This window comes from Bombina bombina, chromosome 4 (genome assembly GCF_027579735.1).
Source record: "Bombina bombina isolate aBomBom1 chromosome 4, aBomBom1.pri, whole genome shotgun sequence".
Lineage (NCBI taxonomy): Eukaryota > Metazoa > Chordata > Amphibia > Anura > Bombinatoridae > Bombina > Bombina bombina.
The window spans coordinates 30,600,667-30,619,383 of NC_069502.1; the positions used below are offsets into that span (position 1 = coordinate 30,600,667).

Consider the following 18,717-nt stretch of genomic DNA (forward strand, 5'->3'; position numbering starts at 1 on the left):
GCACAGACTCAAACATTAGCACACACATGAGCATGCAGACTCACATATTAGCACACACATGAGCATGCAGACTCACATATTAGCACACACATGAGCATGCAGACTTACACATTAGCACACACATGAGCATGCAGACTCACACATTAGCACACGCATGAGCATGCAGACTCACACATTAGCACGCACATGAGCATGCAGGCTTACACATTAGCACACACATGAGCATGCAGACTCACACATTAGCACGCACATGAGCATGCAGACTTACACATTAGCACACACATGAGCATGCAGACTTACATATTATCTCACACATGAGCATGCAGACTTACATATTATCTCACACATGAGCATGCAGACTCACACATGAGCACACAGATGAGCACGCAGACTCACACATTAGCACACACATGAGCATGCAGAATCACACATGAGCACAGACTTACACATTAGCACACACATGAGCACAGACTCACACATTAGCACACACATGAGCATGCAGACTCACACATGAGCACAGACTTACACATTAGCACCCAGACTCACACATTAGCACACACATGAGCATGCAGACTCACACATGAGCACAGACTTACACATTAGCACACACATGAGCACACAGACTCACACATTAGCACACACATGAGCACAGACTCACACATGAGCACAGACTTACATATTAGCACACACATGAGCACAGACTCACACATGAGCACAGACTTACACATTAGCACACACATGAGCATGCAGACTTACACATTAGCACACAGACTCACACATTAGCACACACATGAGCACAGACTCACACATTAGCACACACATGAGCATGCAGACTCACACATTAGCACACACATGAGCACAGACTCACACATTAGCACACACATGAGCATGCAGACTCACACATGAGCACAGACTTACACATTAGCACACACATGAGCATGCAGACTTACATATTAGCACACACATGAGCACTCAGACTCGCACATGAGCACACAGTCACACACATGAGCACAGACTCACACATTAGCACACATCAGTCACACACATGAGCACACAGACTCACACATTAGCACACATCAGTCACACACATGAGCACTCAGACTCGCACATGAGCACACAGTCACACACATGAGCACTCAGACTCGCACATGAGCACACAGTCACACACATTAGCACACATCAGTCACACACATGAGCACACAGACTCACACATTAGCACATATCAGTCACACACATGAGCACTCAGACTCACACATGAGCACACAGTCACACACATGAGCACTCAGACTCGCACATTAGCACATATCAGTCACACACATGAGCACTCAGACTCACACATGAGCACACAGTCACACACATGAGCACTCAGACTCGCACATGAGCACACAGTCACACACATGAGCACTCAGACTCGCACATGAGCACACAGTCACACACATGAGCACTCAGACTCGCACATGAGCACACAGTCACACACATTAGCACACATCAGTCACACACATGAGCACACAGACTCACACATTAGCACATATCAGTCACACACATGAGCACTCAGACTCACACATGAGCACACAGTCACACACATGAGCACTCAGACTCGCACATTAGCACATATCAGTCACACACATGAGCACTCAGACTCACACATGAGCACACAGTCACACACATTAGCACACATCAGTCACACACATGAGCACTCAGACTCACACATGAGCACACAGTCACACACATGAGCACACAGACTCACACATTAGCACACAGTCACACACATGAGCACTCAGACTCGCACATGAGCACACAGTCACACACATGAGCACTCAGACTCGCACATGAGCACACAGTCACACACATGAGCACATAGACCCTTCTGGCCTAAGAAGACAATGTTAGACATAAGCACAGAGAATCAATAAATATGCAACAGTAGATTATTTTGTGCATTTAATACCAAGTATTTCATGATAAAAATTGACCCAGCTTTCTTCTGTGTGTGATAGGAATCACATGTTTTTATCACCACAATTTATACTCATACGGTAAACACTAACATTGACCAGAGACTGAAAGCCACCGACTGTATATTTTTATGGACAGATGTGTACAAATATCAACATTATATAGTGGCGCCATTTTAGATGGAGTGAGACCAGTTGTTGTTTAATCAGTATCTGTGTTTTTATTATTCTTTGCACAATAGATGATTCAGTGATTTGCTGTTTTTCAGTTAAGCACTGTCAGATGTCAGAGCATTGACTGTTTATTGATTTTTGTGGGTTTCTATAGTGAAAACCTGAACTGGTTTTGAAGGAGGAACAGATAACGGCACTGATTTGTAGACAAAGGCTAGAGTAGACTTTGTTCCCCGGATTAGCTCTTCCCTAAACTTGGTGATAGTGAAAGAATAGAAGCATATGTTTGTGAAGGAGCTCAGGACAATGAGCATGTTAGACAACATCCTCACCACATTTACTGGGTGATAAAAGTCATAGCGGTTGACGGGTGGATAGGTAAACCTTTCAATCACCTTGATAAACATCTTCGGTAGCCAGTGAACCAAGAATGATATGGTAATCATGGCTAAGAGAGTCACAGACTTCTTCCTTCGTGCCAATTCAGGGTCATCAACTTCCTTTCCAGACTTGAGTCCTTTCCGTAACTTTGTTGTGATTGTGATGTGCCAGACTGTCAGCCCATTGGTCAGCACCAGTGATAGGAGGGGAAATGCTATCCAGACAGTCGTCTGAATATGATCATAGGCGGACAAAAATGGAATCATGCTAAGATTGCGGTGAAGACTGCAGATGTGAAAATAGGTACCATCTGGCTGGATAGTGCGGACAGGTACATACATCCAGAAGGTTGGCATGGCCACAAGGAAAGCACAGACGTAGACACCAATAATGACCCAGCGGCTTACAGTGGGTTTGCAGTATCTGAGCTTTAGCTTCATGCAACACAAAATAACGTAGCGATCAAAGGTAAATGCAACTGTAAGCCATGTGAGGGAATAAACACAGGTAAAGTAAATCCAGTTACTTACGCCACAGGATGGCTCTGGCCACCATAATGTAATGTCCACATAAAAGTAGTAAATGTCCCGAAAAACCGTCACCACCAGAATGAGAAGGAAATTGGCCACGGCCAGAGAAATCAGGTAATAAATGATGGATTTAGACATGTCCAGGTTGCCTCTCCATAAGACGGCGATGGTGACAAGGCTGACTAAAATTCAAAGAATGAGATTCAGGTTAATGAGCAGCTTAAAGGACCATTAAACTTTACATTTCAACAATGCATTACATGTTTAATTATTGCAATATACATTCATTATTTATTTTGCAGCCTTTTGTTGTAAAATAAATCTAAAACTTGTTTCACTTTCTTCCAGGGAGGCTTGGGTTAATACCTTAAGGCAATTTATGTGAGCTTTTGTTAACTTTTCCCTCCCTAAGCGTCTATGGTGTCATGATAGGCAAATAGTAACTAAGTTGAATCAGTGCTAAACCTCCTTAAGGAAATACAAGAGGGCAGGCTACCCCAGTATGCACATGTGCAAACAGACGCCTAGATTACGAATTTTTGTTGGTAAGGCTGTGGGGCGCTAACGAGCAGTTTTCCCTCACCGCTCACCTACAGACAACGCTGGTATTACGGGTTTTAAGAAACCCGGCGTTAGCCGCAAAAATGTGAGCATAGAGCAAAATTTAGCTCCATATCTCACCTCAATACCAGCGCTGCTTACGGTAGCGGTGAGCAGGTAAAACATGTTCATGCACGATATCCCCATAGGAATCAATGGGGGAGAGCCGGCTGAAAAAAACCTAACACCTGCAAAAAAGCAGCGTAAAGCTCCTAACGCAGCCCCATTGATTCCTATGGGGAAATACTTTTTAAGTCTACACTTAACGCCCTAACATGAACCCCGAGTCTAAACACCCCTAATCTTACACTTATTAACCCCTAATCTGCCGCCCCGACATCGCTGAAACCTACATTATATTATTAACCCCTAATCTGCCACTCTGGACACCGCCGCCACCTACATTATATTATACTTATGAACCCCTAATCTGCTGCCCCAACATCGCCGAACCCTACATTATATTTATTAACTCCTAATCTGCCACCTCCAATGTCGCCACAACCTAACTACATTTATTAACCCCTAATCTGCCGCCCACAACGTCACCACCACTATATTAAATTTATTAACCCCTAAATCTAAGGCTAACCCTAACACCCCCCTAACTTAAATATAATTTAAATAAATCTAAATAAAATAACTACAATTAACTAAGGCCTAGATTTAGAGTTTTGTCGGTAAAGACCCGTGTAGCTAACGCTGCTTTTTTTCCCAGCGCACCCTTAACACAACGCTGGTATTTAGAGTTGTCTAAGGGACTGAGTTAGGCGCAGAAAAGGGAGCGTTGAGCCTAATTTAGCTCCACTTCAACCCTCAATACCAGCGCTGCTTACGGTAGCGGTAAGCTGGAAAAACGTGCTCGTGCACGATATCCCCATAGGAAACAATGGGGCAGTTTGGGCTGAAAAAACCCCTAACACCTGCAAAAAAGCAGCGTTCAGCTCCTAACGCAGCCCCATTGTTTCCTATGGGGAAACACTCTCTAAGTTTGCACCTAACACCCTAACATGAACCCTGAGTCTAAACACCCCTAACCTTACACTTATTAACCCCTAATCTGCCGCCCCCGCTATCGCTGACACCTGCTGTATATTATTAACCCCTAATCTGCCGCTCCGTACACCGCCGCAACCTATATTATCCCTATGAACCCCTAATCTGCTGCCCCTAACATCGCCGACCCCTATATTATATTTATTACCCCCTAATCTGCCCGCCCCCAACGTCACCGCTACCTTACCTACACTTATTAACCCCTAATCTGCCGACCGGACCTCGCCGCCACTATAATAAATGTATTAACCCCTAAACCGCCGCACTCCCGCCTCGCAAACACTAGAATAAATAGTATTAACCCCTAATCTGCCCTCCCTAACATCGCCGCCACCTACCTACAATTATTAACCCCTAATCTCCCGCCCGCACCGTCGCCGCTACTATAATAAAATTATTAACCCCTAAACCTAACTCTAACCCTAACCCTAACACCCCCCTAACATAAATATAATTTAAATTAAACGAAATAATATTCCTAAAATTAAATAAAATAATCCTATTTAAAACTAAATACTTACCTAGAAAATAAACCCTAATATAGATACAATATAATTAATAATTACATTGTAGCTATTTTAGGATTTATATTTATTTTACAGGCAACTTTGTATTTATTTTAACTAGGTACAATAGCTGTTAAATAGTTAATAACTATTTAATAGCTACCTAGTTAAAATAAGTACAAAATTACCTGTAAAATAAATAAATACACCTAACACTACACTATCATTAAATTAATTAAATAAATTACCTACAGTTAGCTAACTTAAAATACAATAAAATAAACTATTCTATAATACAAAAACCCCCCACTAAATTACAAAAAATAAAAACGAATTACAAGAAGTTTAAACTAATTACACCTAATCTAAGCCCCCTAATAATATAAAAAATTCCCCCAAAATAAAAAAATGCCTTACCCTATTCTAAACTAACAAAATAATCAGCTCTTTTACCAGCCCTTAAAAGGGCTTTTTGCGGGGCATTGCCCCAAAGTAATCAACTCTTTTACCTGAAAATGAAAATACAATACCCCCTAACATTACAACCCACCACCCACATACCCCTACTCTAACCCACCCAAACCCCCTTTAAAAAACCTATCGCTAACCCCCTGAAGATCATCCTACCTTGAGTCGTCTTCACCCAGCCGAGCCGAATTCTTCATCCAAGGTGCGCAGAGGAGGTCCTTCATCCAGTAGAAGTCTTCATCCAAGCGGGGCAAGAAGAGGTCCTCCATCCGGTAGAAGTGTTCATCCAGGCGGCGTCTTCAATCTTCATCCATCCGGAGCGGAGCCATCTTCAAAGGAGCCGACGCTGAGCCATCCTCTTCAACCGACGACTTCCCGACGAATGAAGGTTCCTTTAAGGGACGTCATCCAAGATGGCGTCCCTTCAATTCCGATTGGCTGATCCAATCAGCCAATCGTATTGAGTTTGCATTCTATTGGCCGATTGGAACAGCCAATAGAATGCAAGCTCAATACAATTGGCTGATTGGATCAGCCAATCGGATTGAATTTCAATCTGATTGGTTGATTGCATCAGCCAATCAGATTTTTTCTACCTTAATTCCGATTGGCTGATAGAATCCTATCTTGGATGACGTCCCTTAAAGGAACCTTTATTCTTCGGGAAGTCGTCGGTTGAAGAGGATGGCTCCGCGTCGGCTCCTTTGAAGATGGCTCCGCTCCACTCCGGATGGATGAAGATTGAAGACGCCGCCTGGATGAACACTTCTACTGGATGGAGGAACTCTTCTTGCTCCGCTTGGATGAAGACTTCTACCAGATGAAGGACCTCCTCTGTGCACCTTGGATGAGGAATTCAGCTCGAATGGGTGAAGACGACTCAAGGTAGGATGATCTTCAGGGGGTTAGCGATAGGTTTTTTAAGGGGGGTTTGGGTGGGTTAGAGTAGGGGTATGTGGGTGGTGGGTATGTGTAATGTTGGGGGGGGTATTGTATTTTCATTTTAAGGGCTGGTAAAAGAGCTGATTACTTTGGTAGTTTAGAATAGGGTAGGGCAATTTTTTATTTTGGGGGGATTTTTTATTTTATTAGGGGGCTTAGATTAGGTGTAATTAGTTTATTTTTTGTAATTTAGTGTTTGTTTGGTTTTTGTATTATAGAATAGTTTATTTTATTGTATTTTAAGTTAGCTAATTGTAGGTAATTAATTTAATGATAGTGTAGTGTTAGGTATATTTGTAACTTAGGTTAGGATTTATTTTACAGGTAATTTTGTACTTATTTTAACTAGGTAGCTATTAAATAGTTATTAACTATTTAATAGCTATTGTACCTAGTTAAAATAAATACAAAACTGCCTGTAAAATAAATATAAATCCTAAAATAGCTACAATGTAATTATTAATTATATTGTAGCTATAAGGGTTTATTTTCTAGGTAAGTATTTAGTTTTAAATAGGATTATTTTATTTTATTTTAGGAATATTATTTCGTTTAATTTAAATTATATTTATGTTAGGGGGTGTTAGGGTTAGAGTTAGGTTTAGGGGTTAATAATTTTATTATAGTAGCGGCGATGGTGCGGGCGGGAGATTAGGGGTTAATAATTGTAGGTAGGTGGCGGCGATGTTAGGGAGAGCAGATTAGGGGTTAATACTATTTATTCTAGTGTTTGCGAGGTGGGAGTGCGGCGGTTTAGGGGTTAATACATTTATTATAGTGGCGGCGAGGTCTGGTCAGCAGATTAGGGGTTAATAAGTTTTGTTAGGTAGTGGCAACGTTGGGGGGGGCAGATTAGGGGTTAATAAATATAATATAGGGGTCGGCGATGTTAGGGGCAGCAGATTAGGGGTTCATAGCTATAATGTAGGTGGCGGCGGTGTCCGGTCGGCACCCAGTTTAAAATTTTTTATTAGAGTGGTGGCGATGTGGGGGGCCTCGGTTTAGGGGTACATAGGTAGTTTATGGGTGTTAGTGTACTTTGTAGCACAGTAGTTAAGAGCTTTATATTCAAGCGTTAGCCCATAAAGCTCTTAACTACTGACTTTTTTTGGCGGTAGGAGTCTTGTCGGTAGAGGGTCTACCGCTCACTTCTTCCAAGACTCCAAATACCAGCGTTAGACAGATCCCATTGAAAAGACAGGATATGCAATTGGCGTAAGGGGATCTGCGGTAGCCTGGAGTGGCGGTGAAAAAGTGAGCTTTAGACCCTTTCCTGGCAGACTCTAAATACCAGCGGGCGGTAAAAAGCAACGTTAGGACCCCTTAACGCTGCTTTTGACGGCTAACGCCAAACTCTAAATCTAGGTGTAAATGATTCCTATTTAAAACTAAATACTTACCTATAAAATAAACCCTAAGATAGCTACAATATAACTAATAGTTACATTGTAGCTAGCTTAGGATTTATTTTTATTTTACAGGCAACTTTGTATTTATTTTTTTTTTTTTAAGTTCTTTATTTCTATCCAACAGTGTGCACAGAGAAACCAAATCACATAACTTTGCGCCACGCAGGGCTAGATATTATACATTTGTATAAAGACCATCTATTGATAATAAACAAAACTTGCTACTGCCATGCTTCCATAATATATCTGTACACACCTATGGCTTTTTTTAAAAATATATTTTAAACAAAAACACCCTAAACATACTAAACAATAAAAATAAAAAAAACCTCTCTGAATGTGTAGATATCATCCTTTTTAAATCCTTTAGATAAACATATATTATCGGTAAGTTAAACAAGAATGAAAGGAAGGAAAAAAAAAAAAAAAAAAAAAAAAGAATTTAATTATCTCTCTCTCCCTACCCCCCCCCCCCGACCCCCTCCACCCGCCTAGCCCTGAAGACCCCTGATTAACTGGCCCTGGACTTCCATTCTCACTATGGGGTGGGATTGGATGATTATTCTCTGATTATCTACCCTCCTATCTACTCCACTGTTGGGGAAGAATGCTTTTTAGTATAAGTAATATAAACTCCGGGGAGTTTTGGATTGGGGATATAAATTGAATTTGTGCAGTTAGTGGCCAGTCCCTGATAAACTTTAGCCATTTGAAAAAGAAGCTTTTCAATGTGTGTTCCGTGCAAGTCTTCATGTTGAAGAGCTCCATTGTCATTTGCAGCTTTATAGTATCTATAAATTCTTTAAAACTGAGGGGTCTTGTGGATTTCCAGTATTTAAATATAATGTTACGTGCTACCAGTATTGCTGTGTTTATAAACAATTTATCTGCTTTTGGGGCCACTTCGTTGCAGAGGAGGAACACATTAACAGGCGCCAAAGAGAATCTATTCTGTAGATATTTGTTAAGCCAGAAATTAATTTTCCCCCAAAATTGTCTGGTTTTTGGGCATAGCCACAGTCAATGAATAATATCTGCTTTTTCAGCGCTACATTTATAACATTTACACTTACACTCCGTTTTTGCCCATTTGTTTATTCTATCCGGCGTCAGGTAGTAGTTATTCAACAATTTAAATTGTGATTCCCTGAAACTGGTAACCGACGTAGCTGCTTCTGCATTAGAAATGCTGTTTTTAATATCCTGTATCTGTATATGTGGGAACAATCTATTTACGTATCTTTTGATGGATTCAAGGTGAATCGCCCCCGCTTTTACACGTAATAGATCATACCATACTGAGATGGACCTTTTTCCAGCTTTGTACAATTTGAGAGCTGATTCTATTTCCTGCCAGCCCCTATCTATACCAGCTACTTGGTATAGCTGATAATAGTAGCTTCTACATTGAAGGTATGCGTAGAAATTTTTAGATACTAACTGATATTTATACGCCAATTCTGCAAATGTCTGTATGGATGATGAACCATCTTGTCTAAGCTGGAACCAGTTTATTAAACCTCTCTCTCTCCAAACTTTAAAGATCGGGTCATATACGCCCGGACTAAAATCAGGCATGCCCACAATGGGGCTGTATTTAGAGATTTGAAATAGCTCATTCAGGGTTAGGCAATATTTCTGCCAGGCCCTGATGATATTCTGAATCGTTAGTAACCCAATAACATTACTTGGCATTTTTTTCCTGTCGATGTGTAAAACTGCCTTGAGGTCAAATGGTGATATTACTTCTGACTCAAGCTTATAGTATGTAACGTAATCTCCCTCCACTAACCAATCCGCCGCAAATTTAACCATTGCCGCTAGGTTATAATCTTTCAGGCAAGGAAGCGAAAGGCCGCCTTCTTGTCTTCGTTGTACCATCCTACTCATTGCCAAACGAGGTTTGGCCTTATTCCATAGAAAATAGGCTATTGATTTATTGTATTTTTGAAGGTCTGTCTTTATTATAAATAGTGGGAGATTCTGTAGTAAGAATAAAATTTTAGGAAATACAATTGTTTTAATTACCATTATCTTTGCTGATAGTGATAAATTGTATCTATTCCATTTTGCTAGAGCCTCCGGCAGTCTCACAAATACACTTTCATAGTTTAGTCTGTACCAATCATGTGGGTTCTTGCTAATATACAGACCTAGATATTTTAACTGCTCTACCTCTTGAAATCCATGGTTAGAAAAGCTGCGATTATTTTTTTGTATCCAGAGTAGTTCTGATTTATTTCGATTTACCTTGTATCCAGAGAATTTGCTATATGCCTCTATCATATTTAAACATTTTGGTATACTTTCTGGTGTATTGTATAGAAACAAGATCAAATCATCGGCGTATAATGATATTTTTACGAATTGTTTACCAACTCTAGCGCCTACTAATTCCTGTCTCAGGAGAATTGCCAAGGGCTCAAGAGAGATGTTAAATAAAAGTGGTGACAGTGGGCATTCCTGTCTTGTCCCCTTTTGAAGTGTTATATATTGAGATAGTTCAGAATTTACTGAAAGTTGTGACCGGGGTTTATTATAGATTAGCTTAACCAAGTTAAGAAAATTTCCGTGCAAGCCAAATTTATCTATTGCCGTAAATAAATGGTCCCAGGTAATAGCATCAAATGCTTTCTCTGCATCTAAACCCAAGAGGGCCAAATCACCTTCACACTTTTTATTATGTCTGTAGTTTTTATTGTAATAATAGTCTAAAGTTACAAGGATACGTCTAATGTTTCTTACTACATTTCTGCCAGGCATGAAGCCTGCCTGGTCCTGATGTATAACTTCTCCAAGCACTTTTTTAAGTCTCTCTGCAATTATAACCATCAAGAGTTTGTAATCGACATTCAGTAGAGAGATAGGCCTATATGACCCAAGTTCATCATGACTCTTACCTTTCTTGTGAATAAGTGTAATAATCGAGTCTGTGAAGTAGTTGGACTGTTTATTATTGCTTATAAAATATTCATTGAATAATTTTTCTAATGTGCCAGTTATGTTTATTTTCATGCTTTTGTAGAATTCGGCTGGTAGCCCATCCGGCCCTGGTGCCTTATTATTTTTCAAGTTTTTGATGGCATTGTAAATTTCAACTTCCGTTATTCTTTGATTAATTTTATCTAAAGATTCACTCGAGATCTTAGGTACTTTAATTTTTTGCCAAAATTCTACTTTTGCAGATCCGTCAATTTTTTCACCGGTGTATAGTTTTTGATAGTATTTAAAAAATGCCTGTCTAATTTCAGATGCCTGGGTGCAGTGTCTGTCTCCTTCTCTTACACTTGGGATTATGTTCCTGTTATTTTTTATTTTACCCATTTTAGCCAGGTGTCCCGCTGAAATGCCGAAAGGGCCTTGAAATGTAGATTTAGTTTTCAAGTCTGCAGAAGCCCAGCACTGTTTTAGGAAGATTTCTCTTTCGGCTTTTGCCTTGTTATACTTGTCCCATGTTGTCGGTTGGGGGTTATTCAGGTACGCGTTATATGCATTCTTCAGATAATTGGCTAGCTGTAACTCACGAGCCTTATTTTTTTTTTAATCTTGGACATATATGCTATGATCTCTCCGCGAATTACAGCCTTCCCTGATTCCCATAAAATCTCAGTTTTTTCAATAGATGTGACATTCTCTTTTACAAAGTTTTTCCATGTCATGGCCAACCAATTACAAAATTTGCTATTCTTACTCATGTATTTTGGGAAAAAGAATCTATTGTTATGTGATGACTTTCTGAGTTTTATTTCCATACCTATAATAGCATGATCTGATAAAAGGATTTCATTGATTGTAGCTACTACATCATATTTAAGGACAGACTTATCGACCAGAAATAAATCTAAACGAGAGAAGTTTTTAAATGCTCTGGATTCGCATGTATAATTACGCTCGTCTGGATGTTGTATTCTCCATATGTCGTGTACCTCTATTATTTTTATGAATTTTCTAAATAACTTAGCTTCCTGCCTATATACTTGCATATTTCTCTGCCTATATCTATCGATGACGGGGTTCAGTGTCATATTAAAATCTCCTACAATTATCAGGTTTTGTCCTCGTAATGGAAAAAGTTTTTTTTCCAGGTTCTCCCAGAATTCGTTATCATATTTGTTTGGGCCGTACACATTACAGAACGACCATGTGATTTTATTTATTCTTATCTGAATTATAATATATCGCCCTTCTGTGTCAATGTTGCTATTAATTATCTCATATTCTAGCTTTTTGTGGAGCAGAATTGCCACCCCCATGCTACGTTTTTCACATGGTGTTGCTATAATTTCCTTTACCCAGTTAACCTTAAGTTTTTCTATCTCTGGTTTCTTTAGATGTAGTTCTTGTAAAAACATGATATCTGCTTTTTGTTTTTTAAGAAATTTAAGAATGTTTTTCCTTTTGATTGGGGAGGTAACCCCTCCCACATTCCATGAGGCTAAATTCACTCTAGCCATAAACCTTTAAAATCCCTGTTTTAACTGATCGGACCATGCAGCTATAAAACCCCTAAAAAGAAAAAGCATGGGGGCCCAGGGGGAATTCATTAAAAATAAAAAGTGGGGGAGAGGGAGAGGGGAGAGGACAAAGGAGAGAGAAAAAAAAAAAAAAAGTAAAATAAAATAATAAATAACCCCCACAGATAACACAACCTGGGGTCCGGGGTACCTTCTCCCACAGAACTCCCAGAGAGAAAAAAAACACAAAAACAACACACAATTTAAAAAACCAGCATCTATAATAAGTACTCTGCTTCCACGCAATGCCTGAAGCCTTTTTGTTAGTTGAACCTATTGTGGGTATACATAAAAGAGTCCTCTCTAACTTTATATGCATCAACCTTAATCTGTCTAGCTTACTCTCTATGTTCAGTCCTGTACGGGACTATAATTAATTCTTACTGCCTACTGCTTTTGTTTTTTTGAGTTGGTATTTCTAGGTTATTTTCAGAAAAAAAAGATTTAGCTTCTTCGCTATTATTTAAGGCCATATTATTTCCCTCTGTATCTTCAACCACTATTTTTGCCGGGTATCTTAAGCTAGCCTTGTAATTATTCTTTATTAAGGATGTACAGAAAGGAGCCATGACTTTTCTTTTCGTGGCCGTTTCTATGGCATAGTCCTGAAATATATGGACTTGATTTGTTCCTATAAAAAAGGGGTTATGCTTTCTATATGCTCGCATTATTTCCACTTTTTCTTGGAAATTCAAGTATTTTACCATGACCATTCTTGGCCTTGTATATCCATCCTGATACTTTGTACTAGAGCCTGTTCTATGCGCTCTTTCTACTTGCAGTTTACCATTTTGTATTGACATCCCCAGTAAATTAGGTAAGGTTACAGCTGCAAATGTAATTAAGTCTTTATACTCATTGCCCTCAGGTAGTCCTACAATACGTATATTGCTTCGCCTAGACCTATCTTCTAGATCTTCAATTTTGTTTTGTAAAGATTTTATTAGGTCTACTGTTTCTTTGTTAGTTGCCTCCTGAGTGTTATAAGCATCCTCTATATTCGAGACCCGTGTCTCTACTTCAGACAGACGCTGTGCGAATTGTCTTATTTCTGCTGTGAGGCCGCTAATTTCTTTTCTAATTGAGTCAAACTGGGGAATTATCAGAGTGGCCATTTGGTCTATTAAGGTTTGGGAGTCTTGTATATAACTAGCTTCACTTGTATCTAGTTTTTCTGAGGAGTTTTCCTGTAGTAGTTTGGATTTTTTATCTTTTTTTACTGGCATAGCTGGAGATTTATTTTTTGTATTTGTAATATACCTTTCCATGCCCCCTTCAAAATAAAACGTGATGTTATGTGATATAAGTATATTTCGTGATATGTGGGTACTTATTAGTGACTCAGTGAGATGAAGTAACCCACTACTTTTTTTTCCCCCCCCCTTTTCTGTGCACCCAAACAAGAAAAAATTGGAAAAAAAAAGAAAATGTGGTCAGTGTTAATAAAACAAAAAAATACTAAACTAGCTTGTATCTCTGGGATACATAATTGTGGTGTGTATTTGTGCTACAATTAAACCTTCTGTCTTAGAAGGTGTGATTTGTGCAAAGAAGTGCTTGCACTTAATGACTCTGGGGCTGTAAAGTTAACCAGTTAATGGATGGAAAATAACCAGTCTACTGAGTACTCTCTCCTTTGTTTAAGCCAATTTAACCTAGTACAAGACAATTGAAAATAACCTACTTGCTGTTTTTTGGTTCTTTAAACAAGCAAACTAATATCAGACCAGAAACCTTACAGGATTTTTGCTCAGTTTCCCTTATACCCGAATGGTTATAACATCCTAAACAACATTTGACAGTGAATTGTTTAGACAAGATAGAACCAGGCCACACTTATGAAGATCAAATTGCTCCTCTGCCATCAGTTCTTAAATTCTTAAGGCCAAGCTGCAGTCAACATACAATTACATGATAGTACATTCTGGTTTTCACACTAATTAACCACAGGCTAAAACCATAATTATGTATATCTATGACCGTCCTTTTAACCGTCCTTTTTTCCGTAGAGACTATCTTTACTATGAGCTATGTATACACAGTTGTGGGTAACTTCTCGCCAGATATAGCTGGATATAGTTAGAGAGTCTCAAATTTGTTATTTTCTTCTTTCTATAGTATAGCGGACAGCTGTTTTTTATCTTTTCTTTATATGTCTCTCAAAAAGAACAAACAGCCTAAGTTGGCTTGAACAATAGGGAGCCGCTGGTAGTTTTGCGGCTTACTTTAACACATGCTATAGTTCTCTCCCAGATCGTATAACATAGTAGGAAGTAGGATAAACTATTATATTCTTTTCTGCGTGTAGTGGTAATGTTCAGCTTTCAGGTTCACCACCCCATCAGATATTATTGCATTCGTTTTTAAAGTTATTTACCAGACACGCAGCCTATTGCCAATAATAGAAAACAGTGCAGTTTAAATTGTGTGCCAGACACACTGTGTGCGCTGCACACTATACTTGCGATTTCCTTGTAATCCGCAGTCGTTTCTGCCCTCCCTGGCCGCTCTTCGTGGAGACCCGATGATGGCAGTTTTCCCACCAAGTGCTGCTCTGTTCAGGACACCTCACCAGGGGATGCCGGAAACCACTGCAGGGAAATTCCGCCAGAGAGCGTTGCTTTTAAGACCAGCGGTCTTCTTGGGTCACGCTGCCTTTACCCAGGTTTGGGCCGTTTCAGGCCAGGGGCACTTGAGCTTCTGGCACACTGCGTGTCTGAGTGTCTGAGTGTATGAATGCCGGGGCAGCCCCCGTAGGCTGAAATCTGCTGGTATCAGTGCCACCTGATAATACTGGCAATATGGAGGCCACCGACTGCAGCTAGAAACAACTATCCTCCCCGGGCAGTAGCGTTAGAAACATCCGCCAACAGGAGCGTTGCTGCAGGTGAGAAGAAAGCGATCTTAGACGCTCAGAGCTGCATGCTGAGCTGTACGCACCGGATGCTGTCGTGTGCGTCTCACCGGAAGCCCTCCTTCTCCGAGTTTTCCAACTTTGTATTTATTTTAACTAGGTAGAATAGTTATTAAATAGTTATTAACTATTTAATAGCTACCTAGTTAAAATAAAGACAAATTTACCTGTAAAATAAATCCTAACCTAAGTTACAATTACACCTAACACTACACTATAATTAAATTAATTACCTAAACTAAATATAATTAAATACAATTTAAAAAAATTATCTAAAGTACGAAAAAAACAAAACATTGAATTACAGAAAATAATAAATAAATTACAAGTTTTTTAAGCTAATTACACCTAATCTAATCCCCCTAATAAAAAAAAATCCCTCCAAATAATAAAAAGCCCTACCCTATACTATGTCAGAGTATATGAATATTATGATGAATATTACATATGTATACATATATATGTATATATATATATATATGTATATTTTATACACTGTATATGTTAGATGAGACCTCAGGATTAATTGAACATGAGTTTGTTGAACACAGCTTCTAATCCACTGTGGGTCCCAACCCCCTACCAGATGGGTTAGCTGGGTGAATACACGTTTATCAGGATTGAAAATCAGCATAGCTTTTAAGCATGCCCTCCTGTTGTGTAAAATACACAAACATTTTCCTAAAAGAAACTAACTCAGTGACCATGCTCATTTGACTATCCGCAGAGTTTTATGACTCTAAGACATTTGGTCTACCCAATTTAAAACAATCACTTAAAAGGATAAAATCTAAAATAGTTGGATAAGCATAGTACTTACAGGAAACCCCTTTGATTATTTAGAATAAATGATCTGTGTTTTGGGTGGAGAATATGCTTGGGAGCCCTCTGGAATTTGTCACCTAAACCTTTGTGGATTCAAAGTAAGACATGTGTTGCAGATATACGGCTGGGGGGAAGGTGACACAAATAGAATTAAATACATTTTGCAAAGGGAACAATGCCAGTTTTCCATGTATGTTTAAAATGATTCATGATATATATGTTGAAATTAAACACATTATATTAAATAGATAATTGCTGCAGGGGATATTTATATAGGAAATAAATTCAGAATTAGTATAGATTAAATAACCATTTTATAATCCCATATTGAAAGTGCACATATATAACATAAATTTTCTATTTTTCAGGTGGACTATGGGAAAAATTCCTGCATGCAAGGACTGTGGGAGACATAGAGCATACTATATCATGTGAAAACATATTAGATATATAAATGCCATAAATTTCAAAATAATTAGCAATATTAAATTGCCTTAATATAATACAATATAAATAATGTTAGACACATGTTTCATATCAAAATGACCAGAGAGGTAATGTGATCTTACCCGTCTGTGATTGGTATTGCGAACTTATTAATATGAAGAAAATTATGGTAGTTATTACACATTTTAAAGAAAGATGTTTAAATGTATAGCTGTATTTGTTTGTCATGCTGCATTTGTTTTGTGCTGTCTGCTACCACCTAAGGGCCAATACCGGTATAGCAGTTAAAGGATTTAGCTGTTAAAAAAAAAAAAGGAATGCGTTTCCGTGGTGACCAATGGCCAATCCAAATAGACATCCCACCTAACCAATGGGATGGTCAGATCTCGTAGGGCCACTCCCATGGTTTGATCAATGAGTGAAAAAGTTATTTAAGTAAATGCAGTAAAGAGAAGGGGACAGATTTTGCTAACTTGAATGATATACTGCTGGGCATCCAAAATACATTCATTCTGAACAAGCTGATCTACCTTTTTCTCAGTGATTGCAAAAATTTACTTATATATTTTCTGAGATGAAACAAGGAATCCTTGGTAACTGAACTATCAATTTTGGTAACGTATATATATATATAAAGAAAGAGGGTTGCAATTAATATTTTAACACAGATATATTCATAATAGCTGTAGTTTATATTCAGTCTGTATATTGTTAAATACATATCCTTGATGCTAAATTGTTTTATCTATACAACTGTAGAGTTATAACTCAGAATTGGGTCTTTACATAAATAATATATACAATTTCTGATGTTTTTAATGGAAGTATAGATTGTCCTATTGTTCAAATTAGCACTGTTAGAATTGTGTTGCTTGGGTTGTTAGCTGCTATTTTAGGTCTCATTGTAATATTTTAAATGCAGCTCTGAATGAAAGGTTGGTTTTAAAGTAAATTTGCATGAGCTTTGCATAGCATATTTTAAATAGTTTTGTTTTAACGCATATAATATTGACTCATATTCTAATCATTACAAATATTTATGTATCAACATGTTCATAGTTATTTACTAATAATAAAGAATTCAGATATTTAGATTCATTTTATTGTCTTAGCAAATGTATGTTTGATTGCGGGTTTAGTTTAAAGAAAGATTGTTAAATACATCAGTTATAACCAGGGATAGGCACAGACAAAGGCTGTGGCAGACATTTTCCAAAGTACAGACCTTAGTGAAGGACACCAAGGTACATTTGAAATTAAAAACATTATTTTATAGTGCTTGGTGTTATTATACTGATGCAGATACCACTAATCGAATAACCAGCCCTCCTCTGGCTATACCCATGTGCCAGTGTCACTACTGTGTCATTATATAGTGCTGGGTGTTATTATACTGATGCAGATACTACTGATCCTATAACCAGCCCTCCTCTAGCTATACCCATGTGCCAGTGTCCCTACGGTGTCATTATATAGTGCTGGGTGTTATTATACTGATGCAGATACCACTGATCCTATAACCAGCCCTCCTCTGGCTATACCCATGAGCCAGTATCACTACTGTCTCATTACATAGTGCTGGGTGTTATTATACTGATGCAGATACCACTGATCCTATAACCAGCCCTCCTCTGGCTATACCCATATGCCAGTGTCACTACTGTGTCATTATATAGTGCTGGGTGTTATTATACTGATGCTGTTACCGCTGATTCAATAACCAGCCCTCATCTAGCTATACCCATGTGCCAGTGTCACTACTGTGTCATTATATAGCACTGGGTGTTATTATACTGATGCAGATACCACTGACCTTATAACCAGCCCTTGTCTGGCTATACACATGTCTCAGTGTCATTACTGTGTCTTCGTATAGAGCTGGGTGTTATTATACAGATGCAGACACACATCCAGTATTTCACTCAGGCTTTATTTATTCCATAACTTATCACCCAATATCGCTAGCAGTCTCTTGACAAGCCACTAACTTTATTCA

At 38.7% G+C, this 18,717-nt stretch overlaps 1 protein-coding gene across 1 annotated transcript in view; it reads right to left on the minus strand.

The window, feature by feature from the left end:
- Window positions 1–2,257: 2,257 nt before the first annotated feature.
- LOC128656818 (probable G-protein coupled receptor 139) overlaps window positions 2,258–18,717 on the minus strand; it is an 88,710-nt gene continuing 72,250 nt past the window's right edge. The window contains exon 2 of the mRNA XM_053710982.1: window positions 2,258–3,222. Coding sequence (XP_053566957.1) covers window positions 2,258–3,222 — 965 coding nt within the window. The remainder of the gene's footprint in view (window positions 3,223–18,717) is intronic.